General features: G+C 35.5%; 1 protein-coding gene and 1 non-coding gene across 6 annotated transcripts in view; both read right to left on the bottom strand.

Annotated features, from left to right (window-relative positions):
• Window positions 1-20,021, bottom strand: part of PHTF2 (putative homeodomain transcription factor 2) — a 136,941-nt gene that overhangs the window by 75,100 nt on the left and 41,820 nt on the right. For 3 of the 5 annotated variants that reach the window (XM_070369685.1, XM_070369686.1, XM_070369682.1), the window contains exons 2-3: window positions 19,284-19,363; window positions 9,861-9,946 (exon numbers count right to left, since the gene is read on the bottom strand). In XM_070369685.1, the coding sequence (XP_070225786.1) occupies window positions 9,861-9,946; window positions 19,284-19,350 (153 nt within the window). In that variant the 5' untranslated portion in view covers window positions 19,351-19,363. Of the gene's footprint in view, window positions 1-9,860; window positions 9,947-19,283; window positions 19,366-20,021 lie in introns of those variants that run through there. The other 2 variants (XM_070369683.1, XM_070369684.1) reach the window with 2 other exon arrangements.
• On the bottom strand, window positions 5,116-5,222 carry LOC138987691 (U6 spliceosomal RNA). The gene has a single exon (XR_011464073.1). It is a non-coding gene; the product is annotated as a U6 spliceosomal RNA (small nuclear RNA).

The following is a 20,021-nucleotide window of genomic DNA, read 5'->3' as shown; positions in this document are numbered from 1 at the left end:
AATCAGATAATTGCTATGAAAGTAAATAATAATGAGTTTTTGTTTTCCTTAAGCAGGGCTTTAGAGACAGAAGATCTGGACAAGCCAAGTTCTGCCATTTACTCAGTGAGTAGAGCAAAAATGAAAAAACCTCTGAACTTGCTTCTTCAGTGACATTTTTGAAATTGGACAGTGCAGCACTTAATATATATCAGGTATTTAAGTTTTATTTTAATGCCAACTATGTCTAGCATTACACAAAAATATCATATACAACTGGAGAAAATCTGCTGTAATTGGATTTCATCAAAATGCCCTCTCTAGAATTTTTGGATCAACACTGAGTTATTTACTCCATGACATAGTATTTTAAACATAATAGAAAGCTGAGTTAGTTTCTGATTTTGACATCTATGGCACTATGGTATGAACCTGTAAATAGGGATGACAAGTTAAACATTCATATTAACAGCAATTTAAGCTATGAAGAAATTCAATGGTCATATTTAACTTAGACAATAAGCAATTCTTAAACTGAAGTATTTATAGGAAAATCTAGCTTTTGCAGCTTTCAATTTTTGATTTGTTCAACCTATCAAAAATATATCAGAACATTTCCTTAAGCATCACAGGTAAAAAAAAATTTCAGTTAAAAGTCAATTTCTCAAAGAACAAAAGCATCAGGAAATGGACTCACACACTGAGAAACAAAGCAAATCTGAGTAACTGTATCTGAGCATTCTTCCACGTACTCTAAGAATTTCTCAGCTTCTTATTTCTCAATGGTTGGTACTCCTGTGTAGTCATTTTTTTAAAATAATTATTAAATTTATTTTATTATTTTTGTCTCCACTTGGTGTCTATTGCTGTGCAGGCTTTCTCTAGTTACAGTGAGCGGGGGATACAGTTGCGAGGCAGAAGAATGCATGCATTCTCTTTGCAGTGGCCTCTACATACATACAGTGGCATGAGCTCTAGGGCTTGCAGGCTTCATAGCTGTGGCGCACGGGCTCAGTAGCCATGATTCCCAGGCTGTAGAGCACAGGATCAGTAGTTGTGGCCCATGGACTTAGCTGCTCTGTGGCATGTGAGATCTTCCCTGACCATGAATAGAACCCATGTCTTCTGCACTGGCAGGTGGATTCTTTACCACTGAGACACCAGGGAAGCCCCTGTGTAGTCATTTCTGCTTAAGGGCAAATGAAGATCCCCTCTTTCATAGACAATTCTAATAAACAGCCAAGTAAATGAAAAAGGAACCTTGTGCTACATAGATGTTAACCTAGGATACTGTACATTTTCATCTGATATTTTTTAACATCTAACGCTATTAGACTGCAGCTTGTTGACAACAGTATTTGCTTTACTCTGTCTCCAATTTGCTTTCAGGAAAAGAGTCCTTCTATACATAGACATGGAAGAAATTTCTAAAAAAACAAACAAACAAAAAAGAATCTAGTTCTATTTAAGACCAATTTAAGATATAGCCTTGTTTACAAAGGAAATTAAATCAGAAAATTTCTACTCACTGTAAAATTATTCACTTTATTTATTTTTAAAGCAGGGGACACAGAATTAAAATCCTAGACTTAAACTTCAGCCTTATCAGTTACTAACTAACGACTTCACTCAAATTACTTCAACCTCCTGATGTTTTCTCATTTATTGCAGTAGACAGACATTTCTGAAGAAATACCTTTTTTTTTTTTTAAAAGAAATCTCTCCCCCAATCCTTCCATTCAGGAAATCATGTAATAATAGCATCAGTATCAGTTTTGTCTGAAAAACAGAAAACTTGAAAGTAAAAGTAGAGAAAATACTGGTGTTGAGTCATGTTCATTGAAAATAACCTTTATATCACCCAAGATGTCAATAAGAGGTGGTCTGTCTTTAAAATTTGTTATTTACCAACTGCCAGACACAATTTCCACAAACTAATTTAATGAATCCTCACAATTCTATGAAGTAGATACTACTGCTATCCCTATTTTATAGTTACAAAAACTTAAGTTGTACAAAATTTAACAGTAAGTAGTGGAATATAGGAATTCAAATCCAGATGGACTGGCTCTACAACTGAGGTCTTACCCACCAGTAATTTCATTCACATCCTTACACAAACCACCTTATGTTCTTCTGCCTTGGCTCTGATCACTAAGAGGTATCTGAGAAGGGTAGTATTTAACCCCTAATCATTGTCAGATGCTCTACTGACTCTCCATGGCTGCCTTGCCAGCTGGGAAGCTGTCAGACCTATTAAGAGAGCAAATGAAAATACACAAAACTCCTCCGGAAGTACAGTTTACTCAGTTCTAAAAATATGCAAAAAATTTAATATTATTAGTAACCACAGGATAACCATAAGGATTAAATGTGCTAAATCATATTGAGCTAACAACAGTAACAGACACATAAGAGCTCAATAAATGTTAGCTATTATGTCATTTTAATAAATTACCTAATGCTTCCCTTTCCTTAATAACACAGCATGAGACAAGGAAGCAAGGTATATATGCCTTTTTTGCATTCTTTTAATGTTTATCACAGGATATACTCTGGTTTATTACTCAAAAACAAAACCCTGACTAAATGATACATACGTATTATGAATCAAGACTACAGCACCTTCCTTGTTTACATATTTCCAATAGTTAACTATAAATAGCATGAAAAGCTGTATCATATTTATAAAGCAATTAAAATGCCAAGAGTATTAAAATATCTAGGTTATTTAAGTACCCTTGTATTTTAGAAAATACCTAACATATTACTGCCACTAATTCAATCATTTGAAATTAAAAATGAGATGATGAAATAGATCTAAGTTATTCAAAATCAAACACATTGAAGTGTTTAGCTTTCTTCCCCTTACCTACATAAGATACAATTAATGTGGAGAAAAAGTTAAGATAAATTGCTCCTGGGTGCTTAGTTCAGATTCCTCAGAATTAGAATTTAAGGGACCTGGGCCACTATTGTTATTAGTTAAGAAAAGTTTGCTTTAATTCAAGAATCCAGGTGGCTACAAAATTGCTACCAAGAGTGACTACAGGAATGCCTTTAGAAAACAGACTGTTTCATCTTCCCTATGTAGAATTCAGAGAAGGCAATGGCACCCCACTCCAGTACTCTTGCCTGGAAAATCCCATGGATGGAGGAGCCTGGAAGGCTGCAGTCCATAGGGTTTCGAGGAGTCGGACACGACTGAGCGACTTCACTTTCATTTTTCACTTTCATGCATTGGAGAAGGAAATGGCAACCCACTCCAGTGTTCTTGCCTGGAGAATCCCAGGGACGGGGGAGCCTGGTGGGCTGCCATCTATGGGGTCGCACAGAGTTGGACACAACTGAAGCGACTTAGCAGTAGCAGTATGTAGAAATAGGAAAAACTTAGCAGAGGAAGGAATGAACTGTTTATCTAGATAGTAAGATTATGCTAAATTACTAATCTTTGTCAAGTGCTTTGTAAAGAATTTGTAATCTTAGGCTGTACATGGGCTTCCCTGATAGCTCAGTAGGTAAAGAATCCTCCTGCAGCAATGCAGGGGACCCCGGTTCAGTTCCTGGTTTGGGAAGATCCTCTGGAGAAGGGAAAGGCTACCCACTCCAGTATTCTTGGGCTTCCCTTCTGGCTTAGCTGGTAAAGAATCAGCCTGCAAAGCAGGAGACCTGGGTTCAATCCCTGGATTGGGAAGATCCGCTGGAGAAGAGAAAGGCTATACCCACTCCAGTATACCAGGCTATACATACTAGTGCTATATATATTCTTACACTGATGAGACAACAGAGGCTGTCAGAGAGTTCTGCATCTAGGGTTTCAGGGAAGAAATTCAAGTCCTGACTTACAACAACATGCCTTTTCCACTGCACTGCACTCTTTTATATAACTTGGCCAGCATTTTCCTCAGTATGTTACACAGATATTTGGGGGGTGGGGGAGAGGGAATTAAACAAACTGAAAAATTAAACATGTTTCTTCTGTTTGTCTTATAGGCAGTAACACTACACATAAACTATGAAATCCTATAATAAAGTTGTTAACCTCTGTTTAACTCAATATTTCCCAAACTTATTTGACCATAAAAATACCTCTATTCTAATAACACCTATTAACATCATAGAGAAAACACTTAGGGAATGTTCAGTTCAATTCAATCACTCAGTCGTGTCCGACTCTTTGCGACCCCGTGAATCGTAGCATGCCAGGCCTCCCTGACCATCACCAACTCCCAGAATTTACTCAAACTCATGTCCATCAAGTTGGTGATGCCATCCAGCCATCTCATCCTCTGTCATCCCCTTCTCCTGCTGCCCCCAGTCCCTCCCAGCATCAGAGTCTTTTCCAATGAGTCAACTCTTCGCATGAGGTAGCCAAAGTACTGGAGTTTCAGCTTTAGCATCAGTCCTTTCAAAGAACACCCAGGACTCATCTCCTGTAGAATGGACTGGCTGGATCTCCTTGCAGTCCAAGGGACTCTCAAGAGTCTTCTCCAACACCACAGTTCAAAGGCATCAATTCTTTGGCGCTCAGCTTTCTTCACACTCCAACTCTCACATCCATACATGACCACTGGAAAAACCATAGCCTTGACTAGATGGACCTTTGTTGGCAAAGTAATGTCTCTGCTTTTGAATATGCTATCTAGGTTGGTCATAACTTTCCTTCCAAGGAGCAAGCATCTTTTAATTTCTTTTTTTTTTTTTTTTTCATCTTTTAATTTCATGGCTGCAGTCACCATCTGCAGTGACTTTGGAGCCCAGAAAAATAAAATCAGCCACTGTTTCCACTGTTTCCCTATCTATTTCCCATGAAGTGATGAGACCAGATGCCATGATCTTCGTTTTCTGAACGTTGAGCTTTAAGCCAACTTTTTCACTCTCCTCTTTCACTTTCAACAAGAGGCTTTTTAGTTCCTCTTCACTTTCTGCCATAAGGGTGGTGTCATCTGCATATATGCGGTGATTGATATTTCTCCCAACAATCTTGATTCCCAGCTTGTGCTTCTTCCAGCCCAGTGTTTCTCATGATGTACTCCACATATAATAAGCAGGGTGACAATATACAGCCTTGATGTACTCCTTTTCTTTTTTTTTTTTTTTTATAAAACAGATGACTTTTTAATTCAGTATATTCCAAAAAATATGGAACGCTTCACGAATTTGCGTGTCATCCTTGCACAGGGGCCATGCTAATCTTCTCTGTATCGTTCCAATTTTAGTATATGTGCTGCCGAAGCGAGCACTACTCCTTTTCTTATCTGGAACCAGTCTGTTGTTTCATGTCCAGTTCTAACTGCTGCTTCCTGACCTGCATATAGGTTTCTCAAGAGGCAGGTCAGGTGGTCTGGTATTACCATCTCTTTCAGAATTTTCCATAGTTTATTGTGATCCACACAGTCAAACACTTCGGCATAATCAATTAAGCAGAAGTAGATGTTTTTCTGGAACTCTCTTGCTTTTCAATGATCCAGCAGATGTTGGCAATTTGATCTCTGATTCCTCTGCCTTTTCTAAAACCAGCTTGAACATCTGGAAGTTCATGGTTCACGTATTGCTGACACCTGGCTTGGAGAACTTTGAGCATTACAATACTAGTGTGTGAGATGAGTGCAATTGTGCGGTAGTTTGAGCATTCTTTAGCATTGCCTTTCTTTGGGATTGGAATGAAAACTGACCTTTTCCAGTCCTGTGGCACTGCCGAGTTTTCCAAATTTGCTGACATGTTGAGTGCAACACTTTCACAGTATCATCTTTTTGGTTTTGAAATAGCTCAACTGGGATTCCATCACCTCCACTAGCTTTGTTCGTAGTGATGCTTTCTTTTTTTTTTAAATTTTATTTTATTTTTAAACTTTACAATATTGTATTAGTTTTGCCAAATATCGAAATGAATCCGCCACAGGTATACATGTGTTCCCCCACAGTGATGCTTTCTAAGGCCCACCTGACTTCACATTCCAGGATGTCTGGCTCTAGGTCAGTGATCACACCATCGTGATTATCTGGGTTGTGAAGATCTTTTTTGAACAATTTTTTTCTGTATTCTTGCCACCTCTTAAAATCTTCTGCTTCTATTAGGTCCATACCATTTCTGTCCTTTATTGCTACTATAAGCTGAAGCATTATGTTTAATACTTAATGTAACAGATATTCAGCATACAGAGACTATTTCATATTTACTACTAAATTACATCAAATTACTCAAAATAAGTGTCTGCCTTGGTATATGGCACATCATTGGCACTCAATATAATAAAGAACTACACAAACCAAAAGTTTAATGTAAGTATTGTCTTCTGAAAGTACTGTTATCAAAGCAGAAAAATTTACCAAGCTCTAAATAAAAAAGTAAAGCATTGAAATAAATAATAGAGTTACAAAGATAACAATTCCTTCCCTTATGGATTATCAGGGGTAATTAATTATAATGCAAGTCAATCTGTGGTAAGTGCTAGAATAACAAAATACCACTGTAACACAGAGTTAGAAAAATAACTGAATTTATACAAACACTACTAGTCATGCAGGCAGGAGGAGAAGAGAACGACAGAGGATGAGATGGTTGGATGGCATCACCGACTCAATGGACATGAGTTTGAGTAAGCTCCAGCAGCTGGTGATGGACAGGGAAGCCTGGCATGCAACAGTCCATGGGGTCACAAAGAGTCGGACACGACTGAGTGATTGAACTAATTGACTGACTAGTCATGCCAAAGAGACTCAAAAGCCAACCTGAATAATCTCCTATTGGCAACACAACAATCTGAGCATCAAAAACTGCAACAGGGTGAAACATTATCAAGTATCTTTAAAGCCAAGAGTTCACAATGAAAATTAAAAACAAAGAATGGTGTTGACTTCTGAAAGTGGTAAGTAACTATCACATTAGTTTGTAAAGTTGTTAAAAAAAAAAAAAAAACAAGAAAGAATTAAGAAAATAAAAATCTCCATATTCTTGCCTTACAGATAGCATGCATAAATTTCCTATATGAGCATTGGCAAGGAACACATAATCCAGTCTCCATGGGATTATGAAAGATGTCCTTCAGGGGAAGATACTAGTTTTACCTATTAAGGATCAACTGAGTTAGTTTACAAGGCAGGGGCAGGGTAACAACGAAGTGGGCACCTCAAGCAGTAAGGTGAAAAACAGTATGGGGAGATGTCAAAGTTTTACTTGTTGGAGAAGTGGAATTAATTCAGTGAGAGCTGAAGGCTGGAAGAGGTTACAAAGGTAACTGAATTTTTTTTTTTAAATCCTTATGGTTTGTGAAGAAATGTGAGTTTATACGATATGTGAGAAGTCTTTGAAGAGTGTTATTAAATATATAAGTCCAAATTTTCATTTAAGATAAATCACTCTGGTGTCTCTAAGGAAGAAATATTTAACTGGAACAAGAATTAAGAAACAATGAAAACAGGAAGATTACAGCAAATCTGAGAACTATTTAGAAAATACAAGTAGTAACAGAATGGGGACCGAAAGAACAAATTTACATGAGTTTCCATAGTGCATCTAGGGTTTTCTTGTAGCACTTACATAATCGTTTTCTGTTTGTACTTTGGTTCTCCCATGATGCAGAGCTGCTGTAGGGTAGTACTCAGTGCCTAATACATAGCAGGCCCCTCATAAATGCTATTTAAATGCAGACAGGTACAAATTCTAACAGGACATTATTTTTGGAGAGAGGGAAAAGTCTTGATTTTTTTTTTAAAGGCTTTAATTATGAAAGTCAAACTGTACTGATAAAACTTAAACGTACTGAGTTTTCCCTGTATGAAGTCAATGCAATGAGGCTTCACTAACAATTTTTCCTAGTTTTCTACCAGTAAATAAAAATGAACCACGTAAAGTGCTGTGGCCACAAACCAGTAATTAAAAATTACTTTTTAATTAAAACATCCTTCTGTCTACCATTTTGATATTGGAAAAATAATACCTCATTCTCTGATTCCCCAAAACTCTATTAAAGAATTAAATTTTAATAAGGCTACCTTTGGCTTTCTAGGTGGTGCTAGTGGTAAAGAACCTGCTTGCCAGTACAAGAGATGGAAGGGACATAGTTCAATCCCTGGGTGGAAAGATCCCCTGAAGGAGGAAAAAGTAACCCACTCCAGTATCCTTGCCTGGAGAATTCCATGGACAGAGGAGCCTGGCAAGATACAGTCTACGGGGTTACACAGAATCAGTCACTGAGGGCTACCTTACTTTCCTTTATATACTGTCTTTTACTTGTTTACAGTTATGCACTAACCCACTTCTTCACTAGATAAACCAGATAAACTAGATAAATAAACTAGATAAATCAGAACTCTCTATCTGTAATTTTAATCCCACCATAGGGGGAGAAGGGAAAAGACACCAAACACAAAAAGCAAACTGAAGCAACATTTCATTTTAAATGACCAAGTGTATCTTAAGGATGTTAATTTGGGGCAAAAATTCAAATAGGAAATTTTTAGGCAATACACCCTCTCCAGCTTTTTATTCTTGTGAATCAGTCCTTGGTATTGAATTAACGGTCTTCTTTTGAATAAACTCCATGTGCCATTTGGCAAATGGCAATTTAGTTTGTAAGTTACCCTGCTAAATACCATTTATAAATGTCATTCTTTGTGAACTATAAACACAGAGCAGGTTAACATCAGTGTTTTAGATATTACAGGCCTTGTAAAAGCTGGTACATTTGCCTAATTTTAGGCTGTCAATGGCAACTTACCAACTTATTTCACCACTCTGTCTGTTACCATGGTTAAAGATAAACTGACTACAAGATATTTGGAATATAATTGGCAAACTTATACCCTTGACTAACATTTCTATTTTAAATCTATTCATCAGCAAATGAAAAAGATTAGAGACTAGTTTTCTAGTATGTCATAAAATATTAATATTTTTCTTCCCAACTCCCTACAGGTATAAGGTTTAATCAGTGAAAAACTTCAACTCTCTTCAAATAACATTGTCTCCTAGATCTCCTCATAATCTGTGTAAACAACTACTTTAATTTTTAGGCACTGTATCTCCAGCAACTGCTGTAGGCAAATGAATATTTCCTTTTAAAGGAATAAATATTTCACCTACCCCCCCCAAAACACTGATAAGCAAATAAGAGAACTGCAGTATTTCAAAGAAGTTATGTACTTTGTAGATATTCCTAGTTCTGGCATACCAGAATATTTGCAAAACAAAACCAAAAACCTTCTATCGCCAAATACTCAACTTCTAAACAGGACAAACATAAAATATTAAGCAATTGCGTGTTTATGTATTCATAATATCTGAACACAGGGAAAGATACTTCAAAAACTTTAATAATAATAATTTTCTATTAATACTGTTTTTGTTAACTTAGTACTTTAATACTAAGGAGGACTGAATATGGATCCCCTTGGAGTGTGTAAACATTACCATGTAGCAGCCCAGAAGGACTTTGCTAGGAAATCCTACAAGGTTTTGTTTTGTTTTGTTTTGTTTCCATTTGCTTCATCCATGGGAGCTGACTCTACTATTTCAATTAAGTACAGGTAAAGCTTGCTCAAAAAGTGAAATTCAATAATTCATAGTATGGTTGACAGCTCTCTAGACTAGGTAAAGACAAACACATAAATAAAAGCAAGACTTTATTGAGTTCTCTTATCTCTCAGTGTCTCAGTTTCCTCATCAGTGAAATAAAGATACTAAAAAGGTTAATTTCTAAGGTACCTTTTTCCCTCTCTACATTTCTGATTCCTTAGAAACAAGGTTCTAACACAAGGCAACCTCAAAGAGTGATAGCCTCAGGCCAAAAAAAAAAAAAAAAACAGAAAGAAGTAAGAGTTTCTGAGTCACTGAAAAAGCTGGCGGCAGAATCAGCTCACTGGAGTACTTGAATTTTTACCCAAAGAGAAACTTCCTTGAATCTTCCCTCACGTTTTGCTTCAGACACGTCCTCCTTCAGTATCCACAGGGGATTCGTTCCAGTTCCTTACAAAAAGGGCATAATATTTGCATTTAACCTATGTACATCCTCTCATTTACTTTAAATCATCTCTAGATTACTTACAATAACTAATACAATGTAAAATGCTATGTAAGTAGTTGCTGGTGCTTGGGAAAATCATATTTTGCTTTTTGGAACTTTCTGAATATTTTTTGTTCCTGAACATCTTTGACCTGAGTTTGGCTTAACTTGTGGATACACAACCTGGGGATATGGAGAGCCCTGTGCAATGAATTTACCTACAATTTTACTAACTGATTAAACAAATGAGGATAAGGCCAAAGAAGTGAAAATTCATGAGAAAAGAGCACACGTAAACGACAATGTATTATAGACCAAATCACAATGAACACAATTAAACCACAATTAGCAACAACCACAATTCAGGAAAATATTAAAAAGTGATCATGTCTATACCATTTGCAGTAAAAGAATTTTTGGAAAAAGTCAATTTTTTAAAAACAAGTTTGGCTATTTGAAGAAATGTATCAGAATATGTATCAAAGAGTATGGTTCATTTTTCACAGTTACTATGTAAAATTAGGCTATTAAATTTAAGAAATTATCCTACTCCATCCACTTTTTAACGCATCATTTGTTTTGTTCCTTCCTAAAATATCTCTCCTTAATCATGAAAAAAAGTATTTCAAATTATCTCAGATAAAGAATGACATTTTACAAGAAAAAAAAAAAAGAAGCTATTTGTTCTAGAAATTAAAGCAAAGAGCAAAGGAGAGAGCAACTAAATGCAATAAATACAGAGCTATCAAAAATACAAAAGAAAATTGCCCCCTTCTTTTGATGATGTCTATTTTAACAGATATAGAAATGTCCAATTTTTAAAACTATTAACCAAAACCTTTAAGTATCCAAATTTTTATTAATAACAATAATTCCATTATTCTCAAGAGGGAACAGAAGAGGAAGTACAGAAAGAGTGAAGAAGCCAATGTGAAGCTGAAGGCATGGACTGGAATGATGCATCTACAAGCCAAAGAACACCAAGGACTGTGTTTGCATAGAAGCTACATGACAGGCATGGACAGTTTCTCTCCAAGAGCCTCCCAAAAGAAGGAACCAACCATAGTGATGCTGATTTTGAACTGCTGGCAACCTGAACCATGGAAAAAATACAACTCTGTGGTTTTAAGCCATCCAGTTTGTGGTCAATTATGAAAGTCCTAGAAATCTTATACAACTTCTTACAGTATCTTGATATAGCCACCAAGTTAATCCATTTCATTATCACAGTAAATCAAACCATGAAAATATATAATATGGAAGCACTCTGAAAAACAGATGCTACTTAAATACGTGGCAGTGCTAAGCACCTTCATTATCATCATCATTCAATCATTAATGTTAAATCAATACCTATGTACATTAATTCTATTTTTTTAAAAAAAGGTGACACCCTTTCAAACACTCTCACAAAAGAAATTACCTTTAAAAAGCCCTGAATATCCATGTAAAGTGCAGACAGTAAACCATGTTCCTACAGGGGTCAGACAGGTGATATAAAGGAGAGGTGAGGTAGGTCCAAGTCCACATATATTCACCATGAGGACTGTAGCAAACTGGACAGCATATTCCCCAAGTTCATATTTTTATCTGAAATATTCTGCTCTTTCATGTTGACTTGATTTTTAAAAATTTATCCAACTAAGTCAAAAACATCTGCAAGTCCTGCATGGCCTTGATTCTCCAGGTTTCTCCCTTCAATGTAAACAAAGCACTGAGCCCAGTGTTTGACACCCAGTAAATCCACAAGAAGCACTAGGTGTTGTTTTAATAACGGTTTATTATCACCGCTGACCTTTGAGTACTTCCAGCAGAAAGGCAGAGGCAGAAGCCAGACTGCAGCAACTCGAGGACCAATGGCTAAAGAGGCAATAAAGACAATGTACTGCAAGGAGATCAAACCAGTAAACCTTAAAGGAAATCAGTCCTGAATATTCATTGGAAGCACTGACGCTGAAGCTGAAACTCCAATACTTTGGCCACTTGATGTGAAGAACTGACTCACTGGAAAAGACCCTGATGCTGGGAAAGACTGAAGGCAGGAGGAGGTGAAGGGGACAACAGAGGATGAGATGGTTGGATGGCCTCACCGACTCGATGGACCTGAGTTTGAGTAAGCTCTGGGAGTTGGTGATGGACAGGGCGGCCTGGCCTGCTGCAGTCCATGGGGTCACAAAGAGTCAGACACAACTGAGTGACTGAACTGAACTGAAAGACAATGGCATAGTCCTTTCTAACTGGAAGCCAAGGAACAGTAGGAGGGATGAGCAAGGACAGAAGCTGGAAGGGGAGTTGGGGAACATAAAACATTCTTTATTAAGGTTTCAGTTCAGTTCAGTCGCTCAGTCATGTCCAACTCTTTGCGACCCCATGAATCGCGGCATGCCAGGCCTCCCTGTCCATCACCAACTCCCAGAGTTCACCCAAACCCATGTCCATCAAGTCGGTGATGCCATTCAACAATCTCATTCTCTGTCATCCCCTTCTTCTCCCGCCCTCAATCTTTCCCAGCCTCAGGGTCTTTTCAAATGAGTCTGCTCTTCGCATCAGGTGGCCAAAGTATCGGAATTTCAGCTTCAACATCAGTCTTTCCAATGAACACCCAGGACTGGTCTCCTTTAGGATGGACTGGGTGGGTCTCCTTGCAGTCCAAGGGACTCTCAAGAGTCTTCTCCAACACCACAGATCAAAAGCATCAATTCTTCGGTGCTCAGCTTTCTTTTAAGGTTTATCTACAGATTAAATGAAGCTTTTTTTTAAAGTTTTTTTAAAAAGTTCACACTCAACAGATGAATTTTATAAAAGTTTCTTCAGTGTGTTTTTCAAAGCAACCTTACTACAGGAGAAAAGAGCGGCCTGAAAGCAGACTTGAGTTTTGGTTTTATCATTAATTCATGACTATGATCAAGTTATTAGATCTATAGGCATCAGGTTTCTTATCAGTAAAGCAAAAAGTTTAACAGGAACCAGATGATCTCTAAAGTCAAACTACTTTGACGACTGCATAGTTTCTTCTTCCTTGTAAATGAAATTCAAACTCAAACTATTTACCTTAGAAGCACCCAAACTGGAGAGACTGTGAGAGTGGAAAATTTCAAGAACTTCATGACCAAAATAGGGGAGAAAATTCCTAAGTGAAAAGGTAAATATTTCAGTAACTAAACTAACCAATCTATTTCTGCTAGGAAAAATCTTTATTTTTGGCAAGAAAGTGACTTTGAAAAGGAAATGGTGGAAAAAATGAGCAGTGACTGAAGCAAAGAAAGTTGAGGTTTATAAATTACACTTCATCATGTCTCTGTTGTATGAGTGTTAAATATCAACTAAATACCCACTGTTCTAATACTGGGTATCAGAAGACTGATATTTCAGGTTTTTTATTTACAAATAAGAATCTTTTTAGCCTCATGAGAATTTTTAGAATCCATGAAATAAAGCACTCTGAAATAAGTTAGTGGAACTTCCTCTGATCAGTGCATAGAACATGAAGCAATAACAACAGAAATAACTCTCATTCATTGAAGGCCTACATGTGAAGAGCACTTTGCTAACACTTCACATATGTCATCAATTAATCCTCAAGTAAATATAAAGGATATGACTGAAGCAACTTAGCATGCAAGCATAAAGGACAATGTTTATATATATCATGAAAGTGAAATTCAGAGACGACACTTATCCAGAACCATACATGCTTTCAAGAAAAAGGATTCAAAATCTTTTGCCAACCCCCACACCTGTGTTCTGGTTACCATGAAGACATACTGCCTCATACACTGGTCAAAAGGGTCAGGCTGTGACTAAAAGGGAGCCTGAAGGTTTTGTAAAGCTAGTAACATTCTCTTTCTTGATCTGAGTCCTATTTTGTAAACAGCAAACAAAGTCCTGAACACAAGCAGTTGCTCAGTTTGTAAATATATATATAAATTTATAATATATATAATAAATTATAATCTGTGTGGTTCTGAGTATGTATCATACCTCAATAAAATTTATATATTCTCTATACATTAGTTGGGACTCTTTTACAAGTAACAGTCTAATTTGAACTAGCTTCAACAAAAAGGGGAAACATCAGCTAAACAATTCAAGGGTCAGGGCTGAAGCTAACCTCAGGGTGGAGTGAACTGACCACTGTATAGCATAGTTTCTTCTTTGTAAATAAAATTCAAACTCAAATCATTTTTAAGAGAGATACTGCATATGAACAATTCATAAACCAGTAATAAAAACCTTTTTAAAAACTGTATTTAAAGTTGATTTACTGCTTCACAACCCTTTCAGGCACATAGAGGAAGCATTAATCTCCTCAGATGAAAAGAAATTGAGGCTCACACAGATTAGATAACACACTCAATATTACAAGCTAACCAATGTCACAAAATCAAATACAAATGCTCTTTTAATCACATCATACTATAAGGCACAGTAGTTTAAAAATCACATTGAAGATTTAATGATTCCTGTAAGAATATGGTTCAAGAAAAAAAAAAAAGAGAAAATGTGATAAATCCATTGGTCTGAGGCTCAGGACTTCTATTTTGGTAGATGTTAATCTTGTATCTACTGCTATAACCATTCAAAGAAAAAAAAAAAAAAGGACTATACAGGAAACTACATATCATCAGAAAGCATTTCTTGGTTAATTATTTAGCATGCCTTCAGCTGCAAGGAAATTAAACTTCAAGTAGCTGAAAAAAATGAGGGGATAGTATCTCATACAATAAGAAGTTTCAAAGTAAGATATTTCCAGAGTTAGTTAATTCCATGGCTCAAAAAATCCTGAAAAATTCAGGTTCTTTCCATCTTTCAACTCTGCCTGTTGTTCCCCTCTGGGGAGCAAGTTTGCTTACCACAGATTCAGGCAGCAGAGATTCTCCCAAAGCATCCAGAGACAGGTAGCAGACCCTGTATCTCATTTCATTCATTTATGTTAAATTTTATATATATATTATATATATATATATATATATATATAAAAACCTAGAAAATGCCTGGTACATAACAAATGTTATATAGCTTTTGCTATTATTATTGTTGGGTCTCTTTTTAAGTGATGGAAGATTTCCCCAGAAGTTTTCATATCTCATTAGCCAGAAATGGAATATGTGCCTCTTTCTAAGCCAATCACTGGCAACAGAAATAGACTTCCAGACTGGCTTAGACTGATCAGGATTCATGCCCTCTGAGACTAGATACATGCTCCCAGGCCACACTGCTCTATAATGAATTCCCTAACAAAATAGAGGTTCTTCCAACAGGGAAAAAGGTTGGGAATAGTTTTGGTAGGAAACCCACTGTATTCCAGTCCTCCACACATCCTCCTCAAGGAGCTAAAAGGAGTGTGGAGGCCCCTCTGGGCGTATTTCTACAGCAAGGAAAGTTTTTTGCATGTACGTGCCAAGAAGAAACATGTTAGCTCAAGGAAAGTAGGAAAGAAAGAGACAGATAAGACACCTCTGATGAAGCTCTGGTCTTAGAATTCAGTCAACCCTGAGATGCATTTCACCACTTTTCATGGTTTAGCTTGAAAGACAAAAAATGTCCCTTGTTTTGCTAAAGATAGGCTGAGTTGGATTTGTCTTACTGCAAATAATAGCACAGGTTTTTGGAAATGAAAGTTGAGACTTAATACTTCTCAACCATCTGTGTGACCCGGGCAAGTTATTGCTCTGAAATGCCTTACATATGTCCTTAGTACACACACATACACACAAACACACAAGTATACACAACTGAACTTTACTAAAATGGTAGAGAATTTAACGTTCCCAACTATCAATAGTTGACAGTAGTTATCAATCAAGTTCATGATACTAAGGCCAGTTTCTCATTTAAACTACTAAATAAATTCCACTGTGGGCTCATATTTAAAAGCTATTAAACATAATTCATTCCAATTTTCTTGCTGGCTACTGACTCCATAAAAGCAATGACCAAGATGTATATAGTTCTTCCTCAGTTCTATAAAGTAAGTTCACTATCTTACTATTTCTATACAGTGTCACTAGTGCCTCCTTAAAATCTGGAGTTTTATCTGGGCCACTCTGCTTTTATATATTCATTTCCTGAAAACATAACCTCATTCTCTCATAATATGATCTACATATTTACAATAGAACTCTACAGGTTGTATTTTTTTTAAAAGAAATACTTAGTGTGTCAATTATCTTTTACCTCCTATAACTTAAGCCCCTATTTAGGATGCCTTCTGAAAGATAAATAATCCCGTCTTCTCAGGAACAAGAAAGGAGAAATGCGAAAGAAAAGCAGTGTATTATTTAAAAAAAAAAGTTCAAAAGCCCAATATTAATCAAAAACTATTCTGGTTTCTTCTATTACCATTCTTGAGGGTTAAATGAGTCTTCCAAATTAACATTGAAAATCACTTTGCTTCAACAGGAACTTTCAAATTCATGACTATAGATGGCTATGACAGTACAAAATGAAGTTTAGAATTAGATACTAGTGAACTTTTAAAATCTCAAAATAAACCATGCAATTTATTAAAAGTTTTTTTAACAAGATATTTACCTAGATCACCAACACACATTTAATACTTAAAACCAATTTATGTATACTTATTTTTCTCCTGGAAATTTCCCATCTGATATTAGAATTTATGTCCACAGCAGTCCATAAATCAAGTAATGGTCTTTGGGGGTAGCTCATTTTCATTACTCAAAACAAAATTACGAAAATGTCACCATTCTCCAGTAAAAAAGGTGACTCTAAAGTGAGTTACAAGCAAAGAAATATTCAAGAAAATGAAGTTGAAATTTCTTGGTTTTTATTTATAGTGATACCTCCTAGTATATAACATGAATAACTACTGAATGACAGACACAAAATCAAAGAATGCTAAAATATTAAAACATTTAAAATCACCTAACCCAGGACTTCTTCATTTGGGGCTTGACTCAGATGTAAAATTTTGTTTGTTCCCTACATACAGTTTTCTGGAAATAAGAACCTGGAAACTGGAAATTTCATCACAATTTCAAAAAGATACATGACTGAAAAGAGGTTGTGAATCATTATCTAATTAATTCAGAGAAATGAGATTCAAAAAATCAAATGATCTGCCTTAGTCAAATAATCAGGAATATCAAGCTTCAGTACTCAAGCCTTCTTTTTTCACTGAAACATGAACACCTCTGAAAGGACTTCTTTTTACTAGGATATATTTAAGAGGAAAATAAATCTGTATGATCTAAGAGCAGTGAAAGGAACTCTCAGGCTGATGATAAAAGAAAATACCAAGATGGCAGGTGACAGGCATGAGTTGAGAACAATCCACCGAAGAATGCAGCAGGTGGACAGAGGGTTCTAAGAAGGTCATTCCCAAGAAGGAAAAAAGAAATTAGTAGAATACCTGAATGTGATTGACTACAACAAAAGTTTGTCATCTCTGTCAGAGACTTTCAAGATCCAGAAAAACCAAGCAAAAAATATAAACTGTCGAACTGAAAGGAAATATTATCACAGTATATTACATTGTAGATGATTTCTTACTGATTTTTCACTGTATAATTAGGATTTCATTTTTTTTTTTATTTCTTTCCACTAACCCACCTCCATCCTCCCAATGACTAAAAATTCTGGTTAAATAAGTATTCAGGGCATAGGAATTTAAAACAACTACCTCTGGGAACAGAACTCAGAGGTTGGATAAGGATAGGTAAGGGTACTTACAGGTGCTATTTTTTTTTTTTTAATAAGCCTTGAAAGATTAAGTAATCTTTCAAAGTATTCCTATGTATTCTTCAAGAAAATTAAATTTAAAAGCAAAATAAAACAATCAAGCAAATCAAATCTGGTTAATGGTTCTGGTGATTATGATGTGATTATATTTGCTAGATATAATTTGTTATATCTGTTAGGGTTGCTCTGGAGAATTTTTTGATTGCACATATCCAAAGCTTTTGGAGAAGGAAATGGCAATCCATTTTCCAGTGTTCTTGCCTGGAGAGTTCCATTGAACAGAGGAGCTTGGTGGGCTGTGGTCCATGGGGTCGCAAAGAGTCGGACACAACTGAGCGACTAAGACACATCCAAAGCTGTTAGACCCTCAGATAAGAAGGGTGCTACTGTGCTTACTGAATGTGAATATAATATTTCAAACTCTCTGATCTTAAAAGAGGTCAGTTAAGCTAATACATTCTATAAATGATCTTTAGTGAAGTTTGAAATGTTTGCACATAAAAAGTCGGATAAAATTTTTGATAAGCATTTCTCTCATAAGTAGAAATTAACAGAAAAGCTTTCAAAGATCTATCTGCAAAAACAATTAGTTTTATTTAATTCAGCTTTCTTTAAGTATATTGGAAATTTAGAAGTAACTTTAACACTAAAATAGAAACATAAAAGACTGAATAGTGTGATCAACACCAATACTTCAACTCACTACTTCATAAGAAAAATGTGATACTGAATTATCTGTGGTATGTTCTACCCAGAAAGAAATAACATATTCAAAGACAGACTGTATTCTTAGGTTTGTCTAATCTTTAAAGTGTGCTAATTACCATTTATTTACTACTAAATTTTAAAATTGCCTGATTTTCCCATACAAAGGAAAAGCTTTAAATACCTAATTATCCTTTGTTAATAGGGACCTAATGAATAAGGCATAAAAATGTTTTAAATGTGAAAACAAACATAATTCACTACAGAAGTTAAAAATCTAAGATACCACATATAATAACAATACATTTTAAAGAGTATAAACAACACTCTTCAGGAGTAAACAGGAGTATCTTCAAAAAAAAAAAAAGGTACTGGAACTTATACTTTATAAAGGAAACATTAAATTGGTAAAGCTTATTTTGAAACACATAGGATGACAGAGCTAGTTAAGTAGTTATGGCAACTATTCCTAAAATGTCAAAATAAACATTTTAGTATTTCAGTTTGGAAAATACAGTCTCCAAAGGTTTATTTTACTGAAAAGATTCAGCTGTTGAATTGTAGCTTACAAGAAAGATTAAAACTATAGTTACCCCTGTAAAATAGTTATAAAATTATAACAGCTCTGTTAACCTACCTCTTCTCAAAAGAAATTAATGCAAGAAAAAATGTAATGCTTTCATAAAATGTGAACTGGAATCCTGGAAATGTGGTTTATAACTGAAAATAATCTAGATATTCTGACAATGTGGAGTAAAAACTAGAGAAAAATATTTTTAGTCATCACCTTTCTTATTTTCGGTAATATCTGACACAAATTCATCAAATTTTAAAAATATGCATTTTAAAATAAAAATATTTAAAAAGTAAAAGCTCTGGTTGTCAACTTACCTTCTTTTGATACCACACAATAGCATCTGTGACTTTGGACGCCATTTATCCCACTGAAATCACACATTCGTCATTTTAGGCTGTGCAAGAGAGAGAAAAACAAAGGACTTCTTGACTTCCACCTTCTAAAAGGAGACTGAACAACATGCATACATAGCACTCTGGTTACTTGCAGAGCAAGGGGTGTATGACTATACTTAAATTACACCCTTCCTCATTACTATTTTAGCAACAGGTTCTCTTAGGTAAACAAAAAATCAGTTGCCATAATAAAAGAAGGATCTTTCTACATGAATAGAACATTTAAAATTTCTTATAAAATAGTTGATTTTTTAAATAAGTCATTAAATAAATTTCAGAATTTTCCAAGTATACAAGACATTTTTCATTTATAAATTCACATATGATAGGAATCAATCCATTCACTCAGTAACAAATCAGTTAGTTGTGTTTTAGCTTCTATCTAGGAACTAGCATCAATTACTGCTGCTAATGGATAGCTTGACAGAGATGCCAAAATTTATAATCACATTTAATTTTCCCTGATACTTGGTAACACAAAGTTGAACTGAGATCAAATAGCTGGAGAAACCTAATCAATGTATGTTAAATACTAAGTGAATATTAGAGTTAATTACACAGGAATAACTAATATTAAGGGCTTTTCAGGTATCAGTTTGCTAGTATTTAAAAATTCATCACAGACAATTTTATAAGCATCTTCTGGATACTAAACTT

Source organism: Bos mutus, chromosome 4 (genome assembly GCF_027580195.1).
Source record: "Bos mutus isolate GX-2022 chromosome 4, NWIPB_WYAK_1.1, whole genome shotgun sequence".
Taxonomy (NCBI): Eukaryota; Metazoa; Chordata; class Mammalia; order Artiodactyla; family Bovidae; genus Bos; species Bos mutus.
This window is presented reverse-complemented; position numbering and strand designations above follow the sequence as displayed.